This window comes from Miniopterus schreibersii (genome assembly GCF_964146895.1).
Source record: "Miniopterus schreibersii genome assembly, chromosome: 6".
In the NCBI taxonomy this organism is placed as follows: Eukaryota; Metazoa; Chordata; class Mammalia; order Chiroptera; family Miniopteridae; genus Miniopterus; species Miniopterus schreibersii.
This window is the reverse complement of record NC_138107.1, coordinates 33496844-33510894: the sequence shown is the minus strand read 5'-3', so window position 1 is coordinate 33510894 and position 14051 is coordinate 33496844. Positions and strand designations below refer to the sequence as shown.

The following is a 14051-nucleotide window of genomic DNA, read 5'->3' as shown; positions in this document are numbered from 1 at the left end:
AAATGCAATATGTAATTCATATTTACCACTTACAGACACACTAAATTAGTGTTTTGGTGGTGATTCTCTGTGGGAAAAATAACTACTGTTTAAAAAAACCTCTAGAGATTGTTCTTATGTTTATTGACTCAAAGCATTTAAGGGAACTTCTGTTTCTTTTAACTTGGAGCCAAACTTTTCAAAATAATCACTAAGTGCTTACTTAAGTATTTGCGCTGTGATAAGTGGAAACTATCGGCAAAACTATAAACTCAAAGATTACCTGAAACCATTCTTTACATTGTTGAAATACAAATGTTTTATTAATTATCTGTACTAATAGGTTTCTTAAGATTCCTAGTGTCTTTTGTATCAGAGAAAAAGTAAATCGACATAAGATTTTTTACTTATAAGGAAATGGAATCTTGAACCTATTGATTTCCAGAGCTGAATCGCTATAGAAGACATATGTCAGTTCTTACTGTGTTAGGTATTTATGTGATGTGCAAGTTCTTTCTGACAGATTAAGAAATAAAGTAGCCCTGGCCAGGTAGCTCAGTTGGTTAGAGTGTCGTCTGATACACCAACAAATGCACAAAGTAGAACAAATTGATGTTGATGCCTCTCTCTCTCTCCCCTTTTCCCTCTCCCTCTCTCCCTCTCAAATCAATAAATAATAAAAAGGAAATAAATTAAAATTTCAATTTAGCAAAGTCAGTGGAAGACATTCTAGGCTCCTTTTTACTGACTATAATAACATACTATTGATTTACTAACTGGTATTTGAATAGTTCTTTATAGTTTACGAGTCATCTCATCTACTACATTATCTCTGGTCATCGCAGTAACAGTACATGGTGGGAAAATAAGAAATGCCGCATGTATACATGGCTGAAGGAAACTGAGGCCTAGAGAGGTTATATGCGCCGTTTGATTTGATGTTAATAAGGGACCTGCCACTGCAACCTGGTCTTGGATTTTTAGTCTAAGACGCTTCATTTGGAATGAGAATAGCTTAAAGAACGCGTTTTTAAACCTGTAATCTGAAATATGAAGAAGTCAGCCAATTTTTTGGTGCTAGAAAATTTATAATGGAAACAAACGATCTTTTTAGGTTCATATCGTAGTGACCTCAAAAAGTGTTAAGATTTACGTCGACTGCTATGAAATTATAGAAAAAGACATCAAGGAAGCTGGGAATATCACAACGGATGGTTATGAAATTCTTGGAAAACTACTGAAAGGGGAGAGGAAATCAGCCACAGTAAGTAACAGAGTTTTATTTTTCTTGGTACCTTGTGTTAAGATTGAAATGGCATATTTTAAGTAAGAGGCAACATTTTTTTTCTCAGTGAGTTTTAAATTGTTAAATTTCTTGTTCAGATTGAAACATTGGAAAAGTTACATTCAGAAAATATGCTACTGACAGAGCATAATAATATGCTTTATTGCTAAAAACAAAATAAGATGTCAGGGCAACAGAGAACATCATGTCGTCATCTTGAAACGGGCTCAAATTGGAGAGTGCAGCACAAATCGCTGCCAGGATAATCAGTGAAATCTAAAATAATTCATTTTTTATTCTTCAAAGAGAGTAACTGCTAATACAAATTTGTGCAGTGAGGACATGAAGCGTTTGTGGACATTGGCTGCGCCCATCCCTGGGGCCCGTGCTCCTCGCAGAGGAGCCGTCCTGCCTCCGGGGGTCCGCGTGGCCAAGCGGCCGGCTGCCCGCGTGAGCAGCAGGTTCGCGGGCGCGGCCGAGGCAGGAGCCCGCCAGCCCTGTTTACTGTGCTTTCCAGTGACACAGCTTTAAGTGGACCTGTTCACTGCACCAGGCTGTGTGAACCTTTCAGTTCATAGTAAATGTCGATCAATAATCACAGAGTTCTAAAAGCAAGTCTACTATCTTTGGCTTCTGTTATTTTTTTTAGAATTACATTTACTTGATTTAGCTTTCTTCCATAGACAGAATTTTCTTCTAGATTCTAAAGTGAAGTTTTTATTCCACAATGTAAAAGCAATAAGTGCAGGTTTCATGTAATTGTGATTAAAATTCAGAGTATGTAATATTTGAATAGAACAACTATGTCAGAGTTATAATAGTTATATGTAAACAACCTTTTCCTTTTTATTAAAAGAGTTTAATTTTTTAAATGTAGGAAGATAGAAAGCATATACAGTTGGCCCTCTGTATCCGAGGATTATGTGGATTCAACTGAGGACTGAAAAAAAAATTCCAGAATGTCACCCTAAGCAATGCAGTATAACAATTATTTACATAGAATTTACATTGTATTAGGTATTACAAATAACCAAGAGATGATTTAAAGTATATTGGAGGATGTGTGTCGGTTATAGGCAAATGTTAGGTTATTTTCTATAAATGCTTTGAGCATCTTTGGATTTTGGTATCCCTGGGGGTCCTGGAACCAATCCCTCTGCACATACCAAGGGAGGGTATCCTATATTGAAATAGTCATAAAAATTATTAGTCAGCCTCTAGGTAAGAATTTATGAAAAAAAAGCATCAAGTTTAGAACAAATGCAGAATGGATTTTGAAATTTTACTTTTCTACAAGGATAGACTCTTAAAATTGATTAAAATGTGCATTGTTTTCAAATTCTTAAAGAAATAAATTCTCAATTAAATAAAGAAGTTAATGTTCTCTTTAAAAAACAAAACTCAATCAAACATTTCATTTTAGCCAAGGAAGTGAATCAGAAGTGGGAATTTTCACACATGCATTTGCTTTCTTGTCTTTTTCTCTTAGGCACAGGCATTTATGTTCTTTCCTTATGAAGCAAGGCTCCCAGTGCTCTCAAGGGCTTGTACCTTGAGACAGTCTATGTGAAAAGTTGGGAAAGGTTAAAATGTGGAAACGTTAATATAAAATGTTTCTCATGCATCTTTAGCTAATGTTGTTGGTTGTTTGCAGTTCCAAATCCAGAATTTTGACATCGTCTGCAGCCCAGTGTGGACCAGTAGAGACAGATGCTGTGATATTCCCTCTAGGGTAAGTAAAACGGAATGGAAACCTGTCTCAGTTTTATTATTCTCCTGGGAGTAGGGCATCCGGAGGTTGATGGTCTGGGAGAGGAAGTAGCACTCAGCAACTTCTTCTCCAGAATGCACGCATTACTGTGCACACTAATCAGCTACCAGAGTTTGGCCAGTGACCCTAACTTCGGGAGCCAGGAATGCATAAGACCCATCTGTAAATTCTCCCCGACAGCCAGGGTGATTATGCATAGTTAGAAAAGTCCTGCTGAGTCAGCACGTTTGATACACTCACTGATCGCAAGTCCCTTTTGTTTGTAAAATCTCAGCATTTTATAGAATACGCCTTCACCTCTCTGGATATCTGAAGTTTATGACTAACCATATTTATTTTTGAGACAATGACTCATCGCCATAGTATCCGTGTCAGTGGTAATGGTTACAAGGTTGAATGCTGATGATGGATTTGAAGCATTTGGCAAGCAATAAGCTGCATACATCCACAGGACGAGTGTGCATTATTTATTCAACAAATATTAATTGAGCACCTATTATAAGCCAGGCACTATTCTATGTGCTAGGGTAACAGCAGTGAAAGGCAGGGGGAGAGAAAGAATTAACAAGTAGGTATAGACTGTGTTATCAATCGAAAAGTCCTAAGATGAAAAACAAATCAGGGTAAAGGGATAGATAGCCAGGTGAGAACCATCCACTCTCAGTGATAAGGTAAGATTTAAGCAGAAACCTGAATGAAGTGAGGAGAGGAAGTAGCACTTAGCCACTTCTTCTCCAGAATGCACACATTACCATGCACACTAATCAGCTACCAGAGCTGTATTATCCAAACAATGTGGATAATAGAGCCAGAGCGAGAGGGAGCTGTAAATACAAAGGCCCTAAGGCCACAATGTGCCATTAATATCTGAGAAACGTTAATTAGATCAGCCGGGCTGGAGCAGAGTAAATGGAGAAGGTGGTAGGCAGTGAGCCGGCCAAGGTGGTGGGGTGCTGGTTGGCAGAGCATGTCAGGCCTTATAGGCCATGGGAAGGACTTCAGATTCTATGCTACATGAAATGGGCAATTTTCTAACACCAGATCAGAGAAAATTGGATTAAATCACCAGTGGTCGAAGTGGTGGTTTTGTGAACATTTCTTTGTTATGTGAGGTTTCCTAAAGTAAGTGTAAAATAAAGACATAAAGGAGCAAAGAAAGATTCAGCGTAAGACTATTTGTGATGACGACTAAAAAAATTATTTCAGCAAGTTGGGAAACAGATTTCCTTGTGTAAACAGGATAAATAGAGGTGGGGATGGGAAGTCGTTTTTACCCTCAATTCATACGTAAATGTTCTTTTCAAAATTTCAGAGAGATGAAGCAAAATGTCCTGCTCTCCCAAATGCTTGCACATGTACACAGGAGAGCGTTGGACCTCCGGGACCACCAGGCCCTGCGGTAAGGAAACTGAAAAAGTCCTAGTTTTTCCTGTTAGAGCTTTGGAGTAATAATTCCTTTGCATAAGTGCTTCTAGCCATCTGTGTTTTCTGGGACAGAGCAAGCCACATTGCAGACCACTTTTGTGGTATGTTTTGGTGGAGTGATTCAAGGAGAAAATTTGAACACATTTCTCTAGACATGCAGGAATAAATGTAATTGGCTTAGTATTCAAGAGCATTTCTCTTAAAGATGTGAATATGGGTTTCCATCTGTAATCACATGATTTTGAAAATTCCTTACATCTCCTTAAAGCCTCTTGTATGTATGTTATGGAGCCACAGTTGAGCGGCCGACCTGAGGACAACTTGTTTAGATCAAGGATATGTGTACCTCACATAGCAGACAGCTCATGAGAATAACATAGAAAGATGTTACGTATGTGATGATATCATACACTCTGGATGAAAGTATTGGAGTTTAGAGTAACTTGAGTGAGAAGACTATGTCTAGGTCTATTCATGGGGGGAGGGGAGACCAAGGAAGTACAAGGCGAAAGATTGAAGATTGCAGTGATATGTCTCATTAATCAATGTGGAACTGTTTGCTCTAGTCAATCCAACATCTGAGCTCAGCTGATTTTGTGAAGTGATAGTGATACCTCTAGACCCTATTGGCCTTTTTTAAAAAAATCATTAATTAACATAGGAACAGCTCAGAGATTGGCAGAACAACCAATTTTACTACATGTGGGTTATAGCAAACAATGTAAATTGATTTTAGGTTTATTACAAACCAGCTTCTCCTATACAAAATCAAAATGTCACTGGAATTACTATAATTTCTATTAATAGTGATTTACCTGATTTATATTTGTAATAATAAAATTATATCCCAATGTGACTTAGATGCTTTTGAGAAGTAGACATTTTTTTCTCTAATTGTAAGATAACATTACTGGATTTCACTGTCATATTTATTTCTTCTTCGTTTAGTAGTCTCTGAATTCCTGTTACTAAATTATGTATTCTGAGATTCTGAGAGATTCAAGAGACTCTTTTTGTGTATTGTTTTCCCTGAGGAATGGATGCATATAATTCCAAAGCTGATTTTTGACTTTACTGTATTTAAATAATGCTTGCTTTTCCCAGTAAACCTCAAATTTTCAAATAAAACTTCAAGATTTGCTAACAATTAAAAAGGTTTAGAATGTAAAAATTAGACACTTGGGATGTACAATGTTTTGAAATTCCATTCCCCCACATATTTGTATGATATAAAGTATTTACTTCAAGTATTTATTAAGTAACTGCAGAAGTACTGATTGTCTGGAGAATACGCTGCTTCTTGAAACAATTTTTATATATCAACTCTTCCCCACTTTCCTTGCATTCACCCTAAAATGTGCTCTTACTATGTATTTTAGGGAGGACCTGGTGCTAAAGGTCCCAGAGGTGAAAGAGGTATCAATGGGGCAATTGTAAGTATATTTTGGAGTGCATTGGAATTTTTATCTATATGTTGAAGTCGAGTTGTTCAAATTTTTGCTGAGGGGGTATGTGACCTTGAGCAAGTCAGTTCATGTTTAGTGTGCCTTAGGCAATATAATTACCTCTGTCTTGTCTTTGGATGTTAAAATGATGGATCAGAGAAAGGAATGTACAGGGCACCTCACTGCTGTAGGAACTGCACACGAACATCTGCAGAAGAACCTGTGGGCTCTGCTGTAACATGGGGAAACAGAGGGGACCCCCCAGTCTCAATCAGAAGAGCCCACAGGCTGCAGAGCCCCACAGGTAGAGAGCTAGAGAGGGCTGGGAACTGTTCTGCTGCTCTGCTTTACACCTGTCTCAGACAAAGGGCCGAGCAGCCACATGTGCGGTCACTGGGGGTCACCGGCCCATTTACCAGTTTCACACTGGCCTTCCATGAAACAACTCAAGCTTTTGAGGGGGAATATATTATGACTGTAATGTGTAGCTTTTGTCATAATCTCACTAATGATAAGCTAACCCAGTTAGGAAAGGGTGAGGCTGGGATGCTAACCCAGGTCTGTCTGACTCCAAGATTGTGCCCCTTCCACCTTGACACATGGCAAAGAAACTCCAACACAGAGTATGTACTCAGTGGACATCTATTCTTTCCTTGCTTGATTCATATACATATTGGTTCCAGAAATAAGCCCAAATATAAGAGAAATCAGGACTAGCTTAAAATAAATCAAATCCACTAACAGTTGAACGTTGATCTCATGAATACATGAATGTAAATATGTGAACAGATTATATTCAATGTATCTTACTTCTTCAAAAAATCTACTTCTAATAGGACTTTTGGAAATTTAAGTGTTCTTGTGAATTTATGTCATTTTCAATTGTTCTTATATGAAGACTTATACGATGGTATCTTTGAGTTAGGAAGGCAAGTTTCTGACTGATGTTAGCACTGGCTGAGCATTACATGACCATGTGGTTGTTTCTTCCTTGTGTATTTTAGGGGCCCCCTGGCCCTCGTGGGGATTCAGGTCCTCCAGGCCCCCAGGGTCCTCCAGGCCCCCAGGGACCCAACGGACTCTCTATTCCGGGGGAACAAGTAAGCACAAAGGCTTTCTTTGTTAAATGAGGATGGTGGATTAACACTAAGTCTAATTGAAACATTTCTTACTACGTTTTGCCAAATTCTAATGTTTTCTCAGAGAGCTCAACAAAGTTAGTCATTGAGATGATTTTCTATGATGACTGTGATTTCAGATACATAAATAGTATATGTAATAATATATAACTGTGTAGACAAAGTTACTGCTATTTATTTGACCTATAACATTTTTTAAATAAATAATACATATGTTCTTCAACATCCTGAAAGCTCTGAAGTTGCTTTTGATCTGTGGCAGCCATGGGGTCTTTTTCTAATACCTAATGACCTCAAGGCAAGCTTGTGTTATTTATCTAGGTCACTACTTCTTTGAAAATTTTTAAATAAAATGTTTACCTTTGGTTCCAAACACAAATCTGAACTATAAAAGATGTTTTACCTTTTAAGACTCATATTTTATTTAATGAACTTTTTTCCTGTATCTTAAGATAAAGCAAGTACAGTACATGAATAAGAATATGGTAATGGAATAGTTCTTAAATTTAAGTCTAAATTCCTTTTTAAGAAGATAGATAGTTTTTTTGGCATTTAAAGAAAAAAGTTTATATTAGATATAGTCAGAAATGAGACAGGTTAAGGAACAGGCGCAAGAGGGTTGAATGCATCTACTTTTAGCTTCTTATGTCCAAAAGAAAGTTTTAGGGGCTTTTACTTTTTATTTTTTTACTACTACTATTAAGTTGCTCAGTTTTAATTAATTCACCTTTGCTTTTGTAACAAGTGTCTTCAAGCATGTAACAATAAATACCAAGTTACGGTATTTTCTTAGAACATTTCATTGAATATCTATTCAAATTAGCACCCAATTAAATATATTAAACACAAAATAGCCTTTCCCCTTCAAATTCTATTTCTGTGAAAATCCCTTATGTTAAATGATGTTCTTTTAAAGTCGGTAGATTATCCCATAATTTTATAAAATTATCCCATAAAATTATATGTACACATTATAATATGGCATTTGTAGTTTAAAGAGTGAGCATCAATACAAAAAATTATTTATTCCTCTCCCTTCAAAAATATTCTTACATTGGATTTATGAAGTGATGGAGAGTTGGGAGATGACTCACGTCTTCCGTTTTCACTTAATCTCTGTAAAACGCCTGGGAACTGTTTTCCCGCTGCCTTCTCTAGGGTCGCCAAGGGATGAAGGGCGATGCTGGAGAGCCAGGACTTCCAGGCCGAACAGTGAGTTGTTCTCGAAGTTACCTTTTCTTTCACTTGTCAAGTGTTATTTGAAAAGCTGCCTTTGTACTGCCTCAAAAGGTGAAGCCAGGTTAAGCAGCAGAGCAGAAGCCTGGCTCCGTCCTTCGCATTATTTCCATTTCATGCTCTGGTCTTCATCTTCAAGTCTGTGCTTGGCAGTTCAGGAACCTGTTTGATGACTAAACACCTAACATAGGGCTGACACTGTGCTTCTTTCTAGTTTTCTGTCTCTTTTCAGAGCCCCCTGAACTTTCGGTCTTAAAAAAGTGTTTTGGGGAATAACAAGTATCTTTTCCCACACAGAAAGAATATTAGTGTTTTACTTGTTTGTTTCTTTTCATGTAGGGAACCCCAGGACTCCCTGGCCCACCAGGACCAATGGGACCTCCAGGAGATAGGGTAAGTTTTCCTAGGCAAGCTTTAATTATGTTGAAAATGAGACCACATTGCTGCTTATTAATTAAGAACCTGCCACAATTCATCTGCATGGCTGGAAGGCAGAGTTCACGTATGTTGTGGAAGACTGAAAATCGATGATCAGTGGACCAGCCAACATCAGATCAATCTCAAGGTCTATGAAACAAAATGGTGGGACTTGAGGAGAGTTTTTGAAGTTTTAATTTGGGAAATTTTAAAAATTTATCAGATTTAGAAAAAGAAGCCCATAAAAGGAATTTCAGCTGATTAGCAAGAGATTTAAGAATTCTACCAAATTGTTTTAAATCCTAAAATTAAAATCTTTATTGTGAGGCAGCTTTTATGTAACCCTGAGAGTAGTCTTTACTTTCAGGACACTTTTTATGAAGTTAGCACCTACTCTCTACATCTTTAGAACTCAATACCACCTCTAGGCCTTGATGATGGGATAGATAACTGGCATTTAGTAGGAATTTTGCTCATTTGTGGCAGCTTTCAGGTTTGCTCTTGACTTATTATAAAAAGAGTGCAGGAAATCCAGTCCTTTCTAGGGTAAGTAAATGAGAAGCACAGTAAGCATGGCCTCTCTGCTCTATTCAATATTATAGAAATATTTGTTTTCATAGAAAATCATGAATTTTTTTTTTGTTTTGTGTGTTTTAAAAAAATTTTTTTTTTTTAGATATATGTCTTTATTGATTTCAGAGAGAGGAAAGGAGAGAGAGAGAGAGAGATAGAAACATCAATGATGAGAGAGTCATTGATCGGCTGCCTCCTGCACACCCCTGACTAGGGATCGAGCCCGCAACCTGGGCATGTGCCCTGACCGGGAATTGAACCCTGATCGCCTGGATCCTAGGTCGACGCTCAACTGCTGAGCCACGCCCGGCAGGGCAAAAAAATCATGAATGTTTTAATGAGGATTTAGAGTTGCTCAGAACAAAGGAACTAATGACTTTTCAGCATCCTATGGTTTAGACAACAGTCTGAGAATAGTCTGTATTCTAACTAATCAAAAGTTAAACCATATGATTAGCAGCAGAATCTGAGAGGGCCAGCACTGTAATAACTGTCATTGAAAACATTGGCTTGTTGTCCGGCCGGCGTGGCTCAGTGGTTGAGCACCGACCTAGAATCAAGAAGATCGCTGTTTGATTCCCGGTCAGGGCACATGCCCAGGTTGTGGGCTCCATCCCCGGCAGGGGCCGTGCAGGAGGCAGCTGATCAATAACTCTCATTATTGAAGTTTCTATGTCTCTCTCTCCCACTCCTTTCATCTCTCTCTGAAATCAATAAAAATATATTTTAAAAAAAGAAGAAAAGAAAACATTGGCTTTTTGACTTTAATACCTCTCAGACACCACTGGACAGAAGAGGAAGGTCATTCAGATGGAGCAGAGATTTGCCCAGATAATACCAAATGGTGGATGATATGCTAATGAATTTTATTTGCTCCAATGCCTACTTTTGAGTTTGGGGGAGAGAGGTTAAATAGAAAATTCCTTGGGAGTCTGGTGCCTGGAGAGAGAGAGAGTATGTCTGTGTGTGTGTGTGTGTGTGTGTGTGTGTGTGTGTGTGTGTATGTGTGGGTGCATTTTTTCTGACTCTTGAAGATGGAATTAGTTTTTTTGAATTCTTATTTTAAAATAAAGGACAATAGTGAGATTGCAAGAGTCAGTCTATTCAATTAGAAAACAGCAAAAATGCAAGAAATGATGGGCTGACTCACTTGCTGCTGCTACTACTGAGGCCTTACAGGGCCCATCGCCTCCACCCAGGGCGGGCTTTGTGCAGATATAGTGTGTTGCCAGGGCAAACCCCGCTGACATGCTCTCTTTGAACTGGCAGTTAGGCAGCCATTACCACTATCTGCTCTGAAAAACGAGGGAGTAAGAAGGATTATGTTTTTCTACTCAAATTCTAATCTGAGAATCCAACTTTGTGGTGAAGCCACCTAGGTCTCCCAGGGTGAGAGAACTTTTCAGAAAATCATTCCCCTCTTTTCCAAACAGCCTTGTGCACCTACCCACCACTTAGTTTTCTACAACTAATACTGAAAGTACAGTGCTGATGGAACATAATTTTGGAAAGTTAGGTAGACTTTGGGTATAGGCATCTTAGCTGAAAAACAAAAAGAAAAATAAAAAAATAAAAGAAACTTGAACCCTGTGGTGGAAGAGAAACAAAGAAAGCTCAGGAGAGCAAGCCCAAGGACCATGGTGGGGAAGGAAGATTGTTACTAAGGTGGAGTTGGTAGGAACAGAATGCATGGGTTGTCTTCAACAGGGGTGATTTTCAGAAGGAGACACAGCTTTGGGGAGTGTTAGAAAGTAACAAAAGAACCATAGGTACAGGTATCTAATATGTGAGCATCTATGAAGACAACCATAGGATCCTTCAGCCCCCCTTACACGGGGGGAAAGCTACAATAGCTGCTACAGCTTTGAAAATTAAGAATAATTTCTAGCACAAAGTTCTGCTGCTGCCTCAATGGGTAGCCCTGCTGAGGACATCAGAATAAAATTCTTTTCATCCCAACTTAGACAAAAAGATAAATACTATATAATTTTATTTATGTATGGAATCTAAACAAAGTTGAATTCAGGGAAGGGGAGAGTAGAATGGTGGTTGCCAGGGGCAGATGGAACGGAGCAGTGGGGAGATATTGGTCAAGGGTACAAAGTTTCAGTTATGCAGGATGCGTTAAGGTCTGGAGATCTAAAGTAGAGTATAGTGACTATAGTTGGTAATACTATATTGTATATTGAAATTTCTTAATAGAATAGATCTTAAATGTTCTCAGCACACTAAAAAAATAAACGTGAGGGGATGTAATTATGATTATGGTGATTATCTTGATTGTGGTAATTATTTCACAATGTACACATATATCAAAATATCACCTTCTACACCATAAATATATACATATTTTTGTCAATTATGCCTCAATAAAGCTGGAAAAAGAAAGTGTTCTTAGGCTGACTGAAGGAGGGTTATTGAGAAATATGATAGTGAAAGAAAGAAAGAAAGAAAGAAGGAAGGAAGGAAGGAAGGAAGGAAGGAAGGAAGGAAGGAAGGAAGGAAGGAAGGAAGGAAGGAGGAAGGAAGAAAGAGAAAGAAAGAAAAGCATGTTCTCTGTAGCATTTGGAGAAACTCAGATGGAAGAAAATCCGTTCAAACTGTCCAAACAACAATGCTACCGGCATAGTTTTGCTTCTTAAGTGGCTCTCAGAAGCAATGTTGATGTTACATCAGATGAAGTTGGAGCCTGTTTTTCATTAAGCAGGATTAGATCTTCCAGAAAACAGTCTGAAATTTTTATCTCTATAAGTTTCTGAAAAAAACATTCAGGACCCTATAGTGGAATATTCCTAGCACAATTTTAAAGAAATAATTTAAACTTCCTGTTGTAAAATCAACGGAAGCATGGGTACTTAATGCAGGCAGCGATCCAAATGTTCTTGATTTTTGCTGGAATCCAGGAATATGGGTGAAATGATCGCTCTCACTCTCTGCAGAAAGTGAGACAAACATCTCCTTCGACAGAGGAACGCAACAGCCATAAAAAAGATCTGACTCAGAAATCCTCGGCTGGATTTCAGAGACCTGCTGTTGGGATGGATGTTAGCTGGGTAGCAGAGTGACTCACCCAGGCAGAGGCCATTTGGCGCTGCGTGGAGATGGGGCCCGGAGCCAAAGAGCGAGGCTGCGTGGAGAGGCCCTGCGCTCCTGGGACGGGCCTCTCCTGCCCAGTCAGCCGGGCACTGAGGCGGGCCTGCCTTTCCTGTGACGTGAGGAGAGAGGGGCCACTAAGAAGGTTCAGAAAGGATTGAGGCTTTCCTTTGTTTAGAGTGGAGGGTGGTTAAGACGGCATGGAGGCGACGTCTTTCTGGGTGGAGGAGAGAAAGTCACCAGGAGTGGAGACTTCAGTAGCCCTGCCCTGGCCATTGCTCAGGGAACGAGCAAGGAGCTTTCTCGCTGGGTGCTTGGCCTCTCCTTCCTCTGTCCTGAGACCACGTGCTTTTCTCAGCAACATGCCTTCCATCCCATTTTGATCCTTCCTGGGCCAGTTTGTGGCCATGCACTTTGCAGTAGAAAGGGTTAGTTTTCCTTTAGATTTCTTTACTCTCTTACAAAAGCAAAAGCTAGTGTCTTCAAGAAAGAAATGCTTTCTTTCAGAGATTAGTTTAACTCTTAAAATGATTTTATTTATAACTATGTAAATGAATGAATATAGAAATTAATTATTTAGTAAAAGGCATTAAGTTAAATTGGAAAGTTTTGTGGTGTTTTTTGTGTATAGTTGTCTTTATATTGCAAGGTTACTTGCAAATAGCAAATTGGGTGAAATCCTTCACCCTTCATGCTTAGCAACCTGTTTAGCATTTTTCCTTTTCATTTTCTCATTATTTCACTAATCCGTAATTAATTTCATTTTTACAACAGGGCTTCACTGGAAAAGATGGTGCAATGGGACCCAGGGGTCCACCTGGGCCACCGGTAAGAACAGAATGGGTTCCATTGTTGTCCCCCATCCCCACTTTGCTAGGGAAGAGTTTGGTAACCTGGCTTCTGAGGTGCATTCCATCTGTGCTGTAGGGTACACCATTGGTGTTGCTGTTTGTTTTTATTTCCCTAATTCAAAATGGGTTAGAGAAAGCAGATGTGTTAAAATACAGGGGTTTTTTTGTTTGTTTTGTTTCATCAAATTATATTTGAAAAATAGGAAAATATTCCTAAATAACTTGGTCACTAACTGTTAGTGCTTTAGTTCCTTCCATCCCCACATTGAGTGGTGGAATTTTGTGATCTTACCAGTTACTTTCTGTTATACAATTTAAAGAATCTGTGGCCTATGATATTTGAATTTTAAGGACATTTATTATTGAATAGCTATCAGTCATTCTGTGGAAGTTTTACCCAAAGATCTAATTAAGATCTTTGGGAAAAATACTGAAGACAATGATTTTGAAAGTGGCATCTGTATACCTGTTTCCAGGTGAGATCACAGTTAAACTGTTTGAGATGATGGAGGTTTTCATATCTTGTGGCAGGATCTGAAGATTCAATAGCATATGCTAAAATAATCTAATTTATTTTTAATATATATTTTCAGGTAAAGGGAAGTTTTAATGTATAGTAAACTTTCATTTAAAGTATATACTACAGAGCTTAAAATTTGCATAATTGATAAAATAAAGGATTAATTATTTTACCAAATTTGATTATTTCATTTTAGAGAAATTTTAGGCTTTAGAACATAATGTATTGGTTAGTAGATATTATATACAGGGGAGGACAAAAGTAGGCTTGCAGTCGTTCATATGGAAAATAATACAATAATTAATAAGTAATAATAC

At 38.3% G+C, this 14051-nt stretch overlaps 1 protein-coding gene across 3 annotated transcripts in view; it reads left to right on the top strand.

Moving 5' to 3' along the window:
* COL12A1 (collagen type XII alpha 1 chain) overlaps positions 1-14051 on the top strand; it is a 109741-nt gene that overhangs the window by 84013 nt on the left and 11677 nt on the right. For all 3 annotated transcript variants that reach the window (XM_081139997.1, XM_081139998.1, XM_081139999.1), the window contains 8 exons: positions 1094-1243; positions 2919-2996; positions 4348-4434; positions 5840-5893; positions 6910-7005; positions 8203-8256; positions 8620-8673; positions 13138-13191. In XM_081139997.1, coding sequence (XP_080996123.1) covers positions 1094-1243; positions 2919-2996; positions 4348-4434; positions 5840-5893; positions 6910-7005; positions 8203-8256; positions 8620-8673; positions 13138-13191 — 627 coding nt within the window. The remainder of the gene's footprint in view (positions 1-1093; positions 1244-2918; positions 2997-4347; positions 4435-5839; positions 5894-6909; positions 7006-8202; positions 8257-8619; positions 8674-13137; positions 13192-14051) is intronic.